This window comes from Lontra canadensis, unplaced genomic scaffold (genome assembly GCF_010015895.1).
Source record: "Lontra canadensis isolate GAN:19392208 unplaced genomic scaffold, GSC_riverotter_1.0 scaffold30, whole genome shotgun sequence".
Taxonomy (NCBI): Eukaryota; Metazoa; Chordata; class Mammalia; order Carnivora; family Mustelidae; genus Lontra; species Lontra canadensis.
This window is the reverse complement of record NW_022631024.1, coordinates 16,090,694-16,104,432: the sequence shown is the minus strand read 5'-3', so window position 1 is coordinate 16,104,432 and position 13,739 is coordinate 16,090,694. Positions and strand designations below refer to the sequence as shown.

The window sequence follows — 13,739 nt, the reverse complement described above, 5'->3', positions numbered from 1 at the left end:
ACGCACCGTCCGCACGCACAGACCACAGAGAGCCACCTTTGGAGCAGCAGTGTGGCTCACTCCAAGCTGTCTCGTGGGCCCTCCCAGCCCTACGAGAGTTGCGAGTTGTGTGGCTCTGGCTCCAAGGGGCCACGAGGTCATTCAGATGCGTGGAAACACAGGCCACGCCTCCTTCACTCATTAATTCATTAAGAAAGGAGGGCGTGCTAGGGATGGCTCAGGTCATCTCGGGGTGAGCCCCACGTGGGTGGGCCGGCGAGCGGCAGGACAGCACTGCCCACTGTTTTGAGGGGGCCAAACGCAGCAGGCAGGCGAAAACCCCACAGGTGGGCAGAGCTGCAGGGAGGCCCTGGGAGCTGAAGGAGGGAGCGGACTGGGCATCCTCAGGGCGGGGGCGGTCCCAGGCAGGAGTGAGGGCCAGAGAAGATCCGCCCAGTGCTGCAGGAAGCGGGTGGGGTGGGGTGGTGGCTGGCAGGTCATGTGACGGGCAGCCTGCTGGGACAGGCTAGGGAGGTTTGGGGGACGCTATGGGGTCAAGAGGTCAGCAGAGCCTGATCCAGGGAGGCCGGGCAGCCATGGTCAGCGGACTTCACCTTGGAGCAAGGCAGGCTCTGGGAGGGTCACCCAGGGGCTGGGTGTAACTGGGCTGGCACTTGGGCAAGGGCCTCGGGCTGCAGGCGGAGCTGGGCTGGGGGCTGGTGAGCAGGGCGGGGGCGCTTCAGGCCTGGAGGAGGGGTGACGGGGCTGGGACCAAGGCACAGACTGCATAGAAGGACAGGCAGCCCGAGAGGAGTGGATGAGGCTGAGCTTGGGGATGTGGGGAGGGGGGGCGAGGGGTCAGGCACAAAGCTCCAGCTTCCGGGCTGGAGGCGGAGAGGACAGAGATGTGACCATTGGGAGAGAACACGGCAGGAGAAATGGTCTGGCCTTCTGTGTCCCGACCGTGGAGACAGCCTCAGGCTCAGAATGGGTGAGCCAGCCAGCCCGCCTCTTTGGCCCCAGGGAGGACTTCCTGGGGGAGGCAGACCAGAGAGGGCAACAGAACCCCAAGAGGGCCATGGTGGCCGTGGGAAGCCCCTGCAGACAGCGCCATCCTGGTCACAGAACAGGCTGTCCCCTCCCGGCCCCTGCTCTGGCTGCCAGCAGCCCGGGCCCATTCACAGGGTGGGCCCAGAGGCCAAGCTGTCAGGACAGCTGCCGGTGAAGACACGCCTCCTGCCACCAGCTGTGACCCGGCGCCCAGCAACGGTCAGCTACACATGGGGAGCCCAAAGAAGTTCGGGTGACTCTCTGGGGGACAGGGCGGGGCTTGGAGCCTGGGGGAAGCTGGGGTGGGGGCTGGGACGGGTGGTGATGGACCGTCCCAAACCCGCTGTGTGCAGCCCCACGTCCCCGGGGAAGGTACGCTGGCACCATCGTCTCCAGCCTGTCTCTGAGGTTTGGTGGTCAAAGCCACATCACATGGGGACCTTGTCTTCAAAGGCTGCCTGGGGGGCCGTGGGAGAGGCTGGGTGGGCAGGTCAGAATCCCCCAGGACCTGGGGCCTTCTATTCTGGCTTTGATTAGCAGCTGCGGTTGGAGTCATTGAAACAAAGAACAGTGCGGGGGCGGGGGGGGGACTTAACAAAGAACAGTGGGGGGGCCTTCCCAGATGCCTCCTTGACAGCTAGGGACTTGGCCTGGGGGGCGCTTTGTAGGGGCAAGGCAGAGGAATACACGCCCCTTCCTGCTCTCCCCTTGCCCCTCCTCGGCCCTGCAGCAACGGGGTGGGGGTTGCGGCAGGAGCAGCCCCCACTGCCAGGTCTCAGGGACTCGGCCCCTGGGGCCCAGAGCCACTCACGCACACACTCGTTGGCGGCCTCAGCCGTGCCGCGGGCCCACGGGCGGTCCTGGAAGAAGGGCAGGCAGCGCTCGCAGTCGGTGCCCGTGGTGTTGTGCTGGCACCGGCAGGCCAGGCGGCCTGCCGCATCGGGACCACACTCACTGGCATGCCCATTGCACTTGCACCTGGGGGAACACGGAGATCGGATCCAGAGACTGGGGAAGGCACCGTCAGAGGAGGGGCTCACTGCCAGGCAGCCCAATTGGACCACTCAGTGACGGAGCTACAGGGAAGCCCTATTATGCACCTGGGTCAATGGGAACGGAGAGAGGGCTGCGTTGCGCTATTCTGAGCTCCGTCTGTGGACAAACACATTGCATCTTCGTGAGCCCACTAATATACCCATTTCACAGATGGGAGAACTGAGGCACATGCAGGCTGCCCTGGGTCAGCTGTTAGGAATGGCAAAGCTTGCGAGGCTGCTGCTGAAGGAGTCCTAGCCCAGAGAGACCCAGAAAGAGGTCATCCCAGTGTCCCAGGTGGAGGCAGGGGTGGAGGAAGGGGGCAGCTGGTCCGCACTCCTCCTCCATGTCTAAAGGGGTGAGAAAGAGGTTGCTCCTTACGGAGGACAGCCCCCGACTCAAGTCCCCGGTGAATCCGTGCCTCTGGGACGGCCCCTGGGGACCGCTTCCCACCGCATCCACCTTCCCGCGGTGACAGGAGACCGGCAGAACTGGGCAGACACAAGTGAGCCCATGGGGCCACCACAAGGTCCGAATTCCAGCCTTCCCCTCTGCCCCCCACCCGGCAGAGCTCATACCTTCCTGCCGCGGCAGGAAGGACCACACCCACCCCCATTTCACAGATGAGGAAACGGAGGTTCAGGCTGAAGTGGCAGGTGCTGCATGGCAGAGCTAGACTCCGCACCCCGTTCTGCTCCGTGCAGACCCCACACGCCTGGACACTAGTCTCAGGCTCCCGTAGGCTGCGTTCCGTGCTCTGCCCTTGGCAGACTTTAAGAAATTGCCGACCGCTGCCAGCACCCCCACAGTCTCCTCTACTTAGGGGACACCGGGTTTAGTAAGGGCACAGGCCATTGTTTTCTCCGTGGGAGCCCCCGGTAGGCAGAGAACACCCCAGCATTTCTGGTGGGGGTGAGGCAGACAGTGGGTAGTCTTGGGAGATAGTGACCCCGGCCTTGGAACAAGGGACCACCCACGTCCCCAGCGAGGTCTGTGAACACCTAGCCTCCCCCATGAAGCCCTCTAACCCCAAGGGAAAGAATGAAATTCTTCCAGGCCACTGTGGGACTCCGGGTGCCGGCCCACCTGCCCCCCAGCCAGCGGCAAGCCCGAGGGTGGTCTGGCTCAGACAGCTGGAGCCCAGATGTCCTCTGGCCCACAGCCCCCTGACAGCAGGCGCTGGAGTCCGCCACCACCTGCCAACCGTGGAGAGCGCCTCCTCCTGGGTGGTTTGACCCGAACCAAGCGTGGGAGGGGCGGGGTAGGAGGCATGGAGGGGCCCTCACAGACACCCCCCCTCCCCTCCCCTCCAACCCCAGCCCAGCCTGGAGGGGGCAGACCCGGCGAGTGCAGGCAGCTGGGCCCTGCGTTCCCTTCCTGGACCTTTCCACCCCTCTGAACGCCACAAATGTCCCTGAATTCCAAAATCAAGCCCACAAGCAAGCGGACTTCCCATCCTAGACAGCCTGCGGACCCACGAGCTTCTCCCAACCTTCCCACCCGCTCCCGCTGCTGTTTCCTAATGCTTTCTGGCTTTTCGCTCCTCTTATCCTTCCCGGTGCGATGTCAGGGGGTTGGGGCCTTTCCAAACCCTGTCACTACCCTGGCCAAATCCTTCCAAGGCTCCCCACTGCCTGTGGGTCCTGAATGAACTTGGTCCATGGTCCTGACCATCTTCCAGCCTTGTCTTTGGAAGAGGCACACACACTGGCCCTTCTGCCCAGGATGCTGGCCTCCTCCCACTGGGGCTGGGCCGCTGTCTGCAGAGCAGTCTCCCTGACGGTCGGTACACCGCCCCCACCCCGGCCCCATCCTTGTTACTCCGGCGCGCGAGGACCAGTTCGCTGGAGAGTGAGGCGCCCCCTGGGGTTGGGACGGGAATGCCTGTCTTCCTCTTTACTTTCCAAGATGGAAGTCCCCGAGCGTTCCTGCTGAAGATCCCGTGTGTGCCCGCCCTGGTTCCACAGCCCGCCGTGTGTGCCCGGGACTGTGTGCCCGGGACCCGCAGCCACAGGGGAGCCAGCACCGGGGGTCCAGACGGCAGGAACTGGCAGTTCCCACAGGAGAGAGGAAACACAACCCCCGCTCCCTTGGGGCCCCTTCCAAGGAGTTGGCTGTGGGGCTTTGGGGTGGCCTGGGCCATTCGTCTGCACGGAGGTACCTCCAAGTCTTATTTAAAACGTCTGGGTCCCCATGAAGCCCGATCACACCCAAGATTAGAAGGAGACTGGGGCAGGAGCGGGGTGGACGGGCTTCGCAGTCTGTGACATCAGGAGGGCTGGCCGGAGAGGGGAAGCTCTGGAAGCTTCCAGACCTGCAGCGGTGTGTGGTCACCTCGAACCGGCTTGGCTTGGAAAGAAAAAGAAGGAAGGAGGGAAGGGAAAGGAACAGAAGAGAAGGGATAAAGGATGAGGAAGGAAGGAAGGAGGGAAAGTAGGAAGGGAGGTAGGAAGCGGGGGAGGGAGCAGGGAAGGAGGGAAGGAGGAGAAAGGGGAAGGGCTAGGACCTCCATGCCGAGAGATCAGTGGGTGCGAAGGTCTGAAGGTCACGCCAGGTGGCAGGAAATGCCGGAGCCGGGATGTGGCCGGGCCATGAAGACCTTTAGCTTCGGGCCCAGGGGACCAGGACCCTGCCCCTCCTCTCGGCCCGGACGCATCTCAAGTGGCTTCTTCACCCCCCACGGCAGCCACTGGGTGACCCCCACGTGGCGGCTTCCTTCTGCCCCCCACCCAGGGTCTGGGGTCCCGGGCCACACGGTCCTGCCTGCCACTTACCTGCCACCCACGGAGAAGTCGGACACGGCATAGTAGTAGGACTGCAGCACCTTGGGATCCTTGAAGATATCGTCCCCAAACGTGTTGAGCCGGTCGAGGGAGATGAGGAGCTCGGTGCTGGTGACCCACTCCTGGCGGGGAGAGTGGTGGGAGGTGAGGGCAGAGGAGGGAAGGCATCAGCAGGCTCCTGAGTACTGGCTCTCACCCTGTTCTGCCTGGAGGTCTGGCCGGCTGCCCTGGGGGTCTCCTGGGACCCAGGGACAAGCCAAGCTTAGGCAGATACCAAGAACGGAGCAAAAATAAGGAGCCTATGATTTGGGAGCACACCCGTGTGGGGGCCAGGCCACCTACTGGCTGTGCAACTCTGGGGACTTCCTCCATGTCTCAAAGGCTCCCCTCCCCTATCTGTAAAATGGGACAAGGAATCGTGCCAACCCCACAAGGGTGTTTGGAGGAGGATGGCAGTGTCAGCAATGGGGCGTGGGGTAGGGACATGCTCAGGAAGGGGTCGAGGTGCTGGGGGGCAGGGCTGAAGCCACCCATCCTATCACTTGTTGTGCCCTTAACTACTCCTATCTTAGATGTTAGCAGAAGGAGAAAAAGTCCCAGTGCCCTTCTCCCCCACTCAGCTGGGCCTGATGTGGGGCAGGTCCTAGTTTCTAGGCTTCTCATATGCTCAGGCTCCCACAGCCAGGCACCTGCCCCAGGGGACATCTGTCCCTACAAGAGTGGGGACGTGGGGCCCCGTGTTCTCACGGCTTCCCCAGCCCCCACGTTCTGTCTGGCACGTAGCAGGTGCTCAGTAAATACTTGCTGATCGCTGAATGACACCTTCCCCTGGAAGAACGTGGCGGGAGGTAGGGGAGAGCCCACGTGAAGGCTGACATTTTCATCTGCCTGCTGTTATAATCAGAGGTACACAGAGGCAGCTCTGGCTGAATTTTAATCAGCATTTTAATTCAGCCCAGGAGCTCCTGGTTTAGCAATCAGGCCCATCAGGGCAGAAACAAACTTCTGGCAAAGTCTGTCTTCGGCCCCCAGCGTGACAAGGCAAGTGGGTCTCAGCTGCTCCCTCGGAGCTCAGCAGCTCACCGGCCCACTGCCTGGGACCCGGGGCCTCTGCCGAGGAGGTTTCTGTTGGGGAGGGTCCAGCACCAGAAAACCTTCAGTGGGAACCTCTGCACTGAGCAGAGTTTCTAAGTGCCTGTCACTCTGACAATCGCTTCGCAAATGTCAGTGTGCTCCAGGGATCTGGTTAAAACAGCCTCTGAAGCTGAGGTCAGGGGCAGGGCCTGAGGTTCTGCATTTCTAGCCAATGCCCAGGCCCTGTTGATGCCATCAGGTCCATCAGGTCCCCAAGCAGAGAGCTAGCGTCTGGGGCAGGGGAGCCCAGCGTGCACGGGGTCACAGGCTGGGAGAGAGAAGAGGAATTTGTTCCTTTAGCCCAAATCGTTATGGGGCTCTCCTTGATGCCTTAAAGGTCATTTTAGGGCAAACCGAGCCCCAAGGTACAATGGGCCTGTGCGGCCTGTAATGGCGCCAGCTGAAACCACAACTGGGCTCTCGGGTGGATCTTGGCTAGCCCCTGGGGTCCAGGATGTGGCATTAGAGGTGGGGCGGGGAGCTTCGGCTCCAGCCAGCACCCTGCAGGGGGATGCTTAGGTAGCCACTTGGTTCTGGTGGCCTGATTCTGCCTTGGCAAGCTGACCTCCCCAGGGTCCTTGGACCCTCATGGGGAACAGAGGGACCTAAGACCCCGCAGGCACGTGGACTCCTCCATTACCTGCCCCCCTGAAACACTCCAAGTCCTCAGAGGAAGCACCCATCCCAGATGTGCCCAGAAGGGAGGACAGAGGGGCAAGGTGGGCTTGCCTTTCATCGTCCTTCTCTGACCTTGGGGTCCACCTGGGATCAGGGGGCCAGGTTGGGGGAGCATTTCTGAAGAGGTTGTTTCTCTGTTGGGGACAATATCCAGCACATAGGAGACAAGTCATGGGAGGGTCTCAGCCTGAGCCTCTACCCAGGAGTGACGGCTCAGAGGAACCCCACCTGGCCCTCTGCTTGTCTTCTGATGACCTTGGCTAATAACTGGTAATCTACAGAGCTTGGAGCCCAGTGGAGAAGAAATTGTCATTTTAAACAGAATCACAATGATGACATGGGAACATTTTTAATGAGACAGAGCCCGGGCACCTGGAAATGTGATCCTGTACCTTGAAGGATTAGCCTTGGCCCAGAGGTCTGACCTTTGCCCTCACTCCTGGGAGGTCACTTCTAAGCCCTAAGAATGCCCTGTTTGGTAAGAGTGTCTTTGTTCAGGGAGCGTGGGGGGCTCAGTTGTTAAGTGTCCTGGGATCAAGCCCTACATCAGGCTCCCTGCTCAGCGGGAAGCTTGCTTCTCCCTCTCCTGTGCCCCCTGCTTGTGTTCCCTCTCTCGCTGTGTCTCTCTCTCTCTGCCAAATAAATAAATAAAAGTCTTATTTAAAAAAAGAGTGCCTTTGTTCACCTGTCATCTTGGGCCGCTCTAGACAGTCTATGCTAACAACTGCTTGATGCAGGTACCTTGGGCCACGTAGGATCAGTTTGCCCTCTGCCGGAGCTGAAGGTTAAGGTCAGCTGTGCAGGCCATCAGCTGTCTGTGTGACCAGCTCCTAGGTACAGGGGAGCCCCCCGGGTGGACATACCCCACATACTGTCACATCGTTGTTGGGAGAAATAAATGCCATCCCCACGACTCCACTGGGAGAGGACAAGGGAAACCCCACACCTGGCCCCTCGTCTCTGGGAGTTTCATGGCTATCTTGTTCTGTGAGTCCTTCAAGATAATCACTGAACCTGAGGGTGGTCTTGGGGACCCCAAATCAGCTGATTCCATGTGCTCCTGTGCTGGGGAGCCAGGGCGGGGACACAATTTCTTTCTGGGCCTAAATGTTCCCTCTAGAGATAAGCAGGAATTCCATCCCTGGCGCCCGGTTATCTCTGACCAGCAATGCTCTGAGCCTGTCGAGGGAAGGGAGGGCAGACTTTCCCAGCACAGGAGACCCAGGGAAATGCACTAGAGGGCTGTCCAGCACTCAGAAACATTGAGCAGAGCACCGCGTCTATAGGGGAAAGGTCACCGACACTCGGGAATGTGGATGTGCGTGGGGACCAATACTGGTAAGGCTATAAACCCGAGCAGGCCCCGGTGGGCTGGACAGCGGGACCTGTGAATGGACACAGTTACAGGCCTGCTATTCTTGGCCACGAGGACAAGACGGGCAAGCCACGGGAGCTCTTCCCTTCAAAGCGTGATTCAGCATCTCTTACATACCAAGCACAGTGCCTGCCACTTTATAAGTGTCTGTCCCCACCAGGCAATTTAAATTAAAATTCATTAAAATAAGACTTAAAAAATTCACTTCCTTGGTCATGCTATTCCCATTTCTGGTGCTCTGTAGACACGTGGTTAGTGGAGACCATCCTGGACGGTGCAGCTAGAGGCCACATCTCTTACTGCAGAATGTTTTAGAAAGCACTGCCTTACAGCACAGAACCAGGAATCTACGATTCCCAAACTCAAGTTCTTTTCGTGTTTCCCATGTTATCCTCATAAAAGCCCTTGGGGACACATGGGGCGGAAAACATTGTCAGTTCACAGAGAAAAGAAGCAAGGCCCTTGGGAGTTGTTAGAAAGTTCTAGAAAGAGCACCAGTGAGGAGTCAGGACACTCAGGTTCTGGTCTGGGCCCTTCCACCAACCAATGTGTGCCCCTGGCAAACCCCTTCTCCAGTCCAGGCCTCAGGGTCCCCACCCACATAAGGAAGGGTCAGCTGAGTTGGTGGCTGTCGCCGGACTCCAAGAAGCCACAGGGCTCTGCCACAGCAGGCAGGGGAAGGGACACTTCTGCTTGGCTGAGCAGGTTGTCCTCCATCTATCTCACTGGTGGCATCCACAACACGTGCAGACACCACAAAGACTTCGGTTATTTAAGATCTGAAAACTGTGGGATCCCATAGAACCCCGTGTCCTTCCACTCACGAATTTTCTGTGCTCCCCCAGGCCCGAGGACCCCCTGAAGCCCTGTCCCGACCCACCAAGCCTGGCTCCTCTCTGACCTGCAACACGGGGCTCTCCTCGAAGTTGTAAGCGCTAGGCCGGCCCTCCAGTGTGGAGAAGGCCACGTTGCCGCCGCTCAGAGGGGAGATGTCACTGAACTCGGAGGTGCAGAAGGCCACGCGCTCGTCCTCGCCGGGACGCAGGTACTGGCCCTCGGGCCTGCCGTAGGTCTTCTGGCAGGAGGCACTGTAGTACTGGTAGGGCTCCCACGGGCCGCCAGCCTGGGTGCGCTTGTAGATGGCAAAGCTCTCAGGGCGACTGGTGTGGAACTTCAGCCTCACGTAGGTGATCTCGTAAGCCTTCCCTGCAGCAGGAAGACACGGACCCATTTTACAGAAGGGAAGGGAGAGTCAGAGTCCTGGTGCAGGGAATGGCAATGTTGTGTAAACTATCTTGGGTGGGTCATTAGAGGCTGTCTGGAGCGCTGTGCTCAGCATGCCATGATCGGTTAGCGATGCCTGTTGGGGCAACGGAACCAGGCAGAGAGAACAATACTGGTACACTTCCTGCCATCCCTGACCTAGGCCAACTTGCCTCCCTGCACAGGAATCTGAATGGTAACATCCCTGACAGGCAGCCAACCATTTTTGCTCAAGATATCTCTAGCAACCAGATGCTGCCACATCCTGAAGAAGCCCACTTTACCATTAGAAAGTTATTTCTTTTACTATACCCCAGCAAAGGCAACCGTTCCACCTGTGTCTTTAGACTCATTCCTCCCCAGTGACTTCAGACCCTTGCAAGTCTGGAGAAACCCAGTTCCAACTCCCCCAAACCCTAATGCAACCCTTCCAGGACTCTCTATTCTTCTGGGGTCCATTTAACTTCTCTCTTGGTCCAAATCTCTCAAGGGAAGTCTACCTCTGCTTGGCCCTACAGCCTCTCCTCCCAGCTTGGTGCTCAGGCCACTGCAATTCAGCTTCCCCGAGCTGCTGTGAAGCAACCTCACCAATAGCCCTCCTCGGCCACAGCCTGGGGCCCGGCCTTGCCTTACCTCCTGGACCACTGGTCATCCCCCTAGGCCTCCATGCAGCCCAGCCTCCTGGGTCACGCTCCTGGGCTGCTCCTCGGCCCCCGGGCTCGTCCCCTTCCCGAGTGCCACCTCCTCCATCAGCTTTAGCCCTGCTCCCCTCTCTCACACTGCCCACACCAACATGGGGGCGCTTCTGGCTTTGAACCCTGCCCTGCCCTCCTCTCCGCCCAGCTCCCTCCATCACGTCCTGGGAGAACCACAACTATCCAGAATCCTGACAATGGTGCAGAGCTGTGCTAGAGGCCCAGATGGGCAGGAGGACTGTGGGTGGGGGGAAGAGGGGGCTGGGAGGAGAGGGTCCCTACATCCTCATCGGCCTTAAGGGGGCATCAGCGAGCTGCCCAAGAACAGAAGACCGAGCTCCGGGGTCCCCAACCACAGTCTTCCTTACCCACTTCAGTCCTCTGATTAAACATCTCAGTCCTACAGAAGCACTAACACCGTAAAACTCAGAAGGAAACACAGAAGCAGGTCTTTGTGACCTGGGCCGGAAAAGCCTTCCTACATGTGACCCCCAAAGCACACGTGACAGAAGCAAAAACGGACACACTGGACCTCACTGAAGTAAAAAATTATGTGTTTCTAAACACACTATTGTCGGGGCGCCTGGGTGGCTCTGTTGGTTAAGCATCTGCCTTTGGCTCAAATCATGATCCCAGCGTCCTGGGATCGAGTCCCACATCCGGCTCCTTGCTCGGTAGGAAGCCTGCTTCTCCCTCTGCCTCTGCCTGCCACTCTGCCTGCCTGTGCTTGCTCTCTCTCTCTCCCTCTCTCTAACAAATAAATAAATAAAAATAAAATCTTAAAAAAAATAAAATAAAAAAATAAAAAACAGGCAAAGGATCTAAAGACATCTCTCTGAAGAAGACACGCAAGTGGCCCATAAGCCCACGAGGAGATGCCCAACACCATCAGCCAGCAGGAAACGCAAACCTGAACCACAGGGGACACCACTTGTCTCCCCTAACCCGCGTACAACCAAAAAGACATAAAAGTAAGTGCTGGTGAGGATGCGGAGAAGTTGCAGCCCTCCTGCCCTGCCGCTGGGAACAGCCGGGTGGTTCCTCAAGAGGCCGACACGGGACACCGTGTGACGCAGCGGCTCCAGCCCTGAGCCTGTGCCCCAGTGAAGGCGAAACACGTGTCCCTGCAAACGCACGTGGATGCTCATGGCGGCATCGTGCGTGATATCCCAAGAGTGGAAACATCTCAAATGTTGGCCAACTGACCCACGAATTAATAAATCGTGGTATGTCATACAGCAGAACAGTATTCTGTGATAAAAAGGGCGTTCTTTGTTTGTTTTTTTTTTTAGATTTTATTTATTTATTTGACAGAAAGAGACACAAGTAGGCAGAGAGGCAGGCAGAGAGAGGGGAGGAAGCAGGCTCCCCACTGAGCAGAGAGCCTGATGCGGGGCTCGATCCCAGGACCCTGAGATCATGACCTGAGCCGAAGGTAGAGGCTTAACCCACTGAGCCACCCAGGTGCCCCAGGAAGGGCGTTCTGATATACACCACTTCGTGGATACGCCCGGAAAACAGTATCGTAAATGAAAGAGACTAATCACAAAAGACTACACATCGTATGATTCCACTTATCCTGGATGTTGAGACAGAGGGTAGGTGAGTGGTTGTCAGGGTCTTAGGGAGGAGTGGAGACTGAGGGGTGCTGCTAAGGGGTACAGGGTTTCTTTAGAGGGTGATGAAATGTCCCAAAGGTGACAGCAGGGGTGGAGATACAACTCTACGAACAGACTAAAACCCACTTCGACTTTATTTTTTTTTAAAGATTTTGTTTATTTATTTGCCAGAGAGAGAGAGAGAGAGCGAGCACAGGCAGGCTGAGTGGCAGCAGAGGCAGAGAGAGAAGCAGGCTCCCCGCCAAGCAAGGAGCCTGATGTGGGACTCGATCCCAGGACACTGGGATCATGACCTGAGCCAAAGGCAGCTGCTTAACCAACTGAGCCACCCAGGCGTCTCTACCCACTTTGACTTTAAATGGGTGGATTGGGGGGCACCTAGGTGGCTCTGGGTTAAAGCCTCTGCCTTCGGCTCAGGTCATGATCCCGGGGTCCTGGGATCAAGCCCCGTATCGGGCTCCCTGCTCAGCAGGGAGTATGCTTCTCCCTCTCCCTCCCCCTGCTCATGCTCTCTCTCTCCCTCACTCACTCTTTCTCAAATAAAATCTTAAAAAAAATATATGGGTGGACTGTACAGCGAATTACAACTCCATAAAGTTATTTTATCTGTATTTTAAAATTGGACCTTTGGGCGCCTGGGTGGCTCAGTGAGTTAAGCCTCGGCTCAGGTCATGATCTCGGGGTCCTGGGATCGAGCCCCACATCGGGTTCTCTGCTCAGCGGGGAGCCTGCTTCCCCCTCTTTCTCTGCCAGCCTCTCTGCCTACTAGTGATCTCTGTCGAATAAATGAATAAAATCTTTAAAAAATAAAAATAAAATAAAAATTGGACCCCTCACCACCATTAGGATGGCCATGATTCAAGGCAAAAACCAACTATTAACAAGTGTTGGCAAGGACGTGGAAAAATGAAAACCTTGTGCAAGGTTTGTGGGAAAGTAAAATGGTGCATTCGCTATGAAAATGTTTGGCATTTCCTCGAAAAGTTAAAAAAGGAAGGACCCCACAATCCTGGAATTTGGGTATACACCCCGAAGAAATGAAAGCACGACTTCGCAGTTATCTGTACCCCCGTGTTCACAGCGTAACTCTTCACAACAGCCGGAAGGCAGAAAGCAAACCCACATGTCCATCAACGGATGATGGACAAACTGTGGCCTATCTGTAACGTGGGATAGTATTCAGCCCAATAGTATTCAGAAAAAGAAGGAAATCTGGACACACATTACAACAGAGATGGACCCTGGGGACATTATGTGGAGTGAACTAAGCCAGTCTGAAGGACAAATACCATGATCTCACTTACAGGCGCTTGTTAGGGTCACCGAGCTCGCAGCGATGGGGAGGCGAGCTGGCGGGGCCAGGAGCTGAGGGAGGGGCCCGGGGAGTCAGTGTTTAATAGGAACAGAGCTTCAGTTTAAGAGAGAAAAGCCCTGGGGGTAGGTGCGTGACGGTCACATGATGATACAAACGGTTAAGATGGTCAAGTTTGACCTTATGTGTATTTCACGCGAGAAAAGAAAAACCGGGGACCCTATCTGCGTGCATCGGCCCTTTGGGAGGGCAGGTTGGTGGCACGATTGACGAGCCAAGGAAGGATCCCGTACCTTCGGCAAAATCACCCCATTTCTGGGCATTCAAACAAGGGAAGGAGCCTACATGCGTGAAAACCAGCATCTGGGCGTTTTTTAGAACGGGAGAAAAATGGGAACTCTCAGAGTCCAATCAACAGTATAAATTCACAGGATGATCGGGGCCACAGAAACAGCCAGCAGTGAGCCTAGAACACACGGGCAAAGCTTCAGCCACAATGGTAATAGAAAGACACAAGATCATTTGGTCGGAATCGTCAGATCATAATTTAAAAATCCCCAAAGGATAGGCAGCAAAGGAGTCGGCGCGGCTGCCCTCTGGCAGAGGGCTGTGAGTGACATTTCTTCCTTTTCAACTGTTCTCCGTTTTCCTAATTTTCTCTCACAAAGCTTGTTCTAATTTAAAAACTGGAGAAAACACATTTAAAAAAAATTTTTTTTTTTTTTTAAAAGCAACCGCCTTGCCATGCTCTGTTTCAGATGTTTTTCAACGTTCCGTTGCAGCTCAGCTTGGCACCGGAACGCCAAGCCCCCGACA

At 57.0% G+C, this 13,739-nt stretch overlaps 1 protein-coding gene across 1 annotated transcript in view; it reads right to left on the bottom strand.

Moving 5' to 3' along the window:
* The window catches only part of LAMC3 (laminin subunit gamma 3), a 55,098-nt gene that overhangs the window by 32,407 nt on the left and 8,952 nt on the right, over window positions 1-13,739 (bottom strand). Inside the window, exons 2-4 of the mRNA XM_032866099.1 lie at window positions 8,936-9,240; window positions 4,839-4,969; window positions 1,841-2,007 (exon numbers count right to left, since the gene is read on the bottom strand). Of these exons, the coding sequence (XP_032721990.1) occupies window positions 1,841-2,007; window positions 4,839-4,969; window positions 8,936-9,240 (603 nt within the window). The remainder of the gene's footprint in view (window positions 1-1,840; window positions 2,008-4,838; window positions 4,970-8,935; window positions 9,241-13,739) is intronic.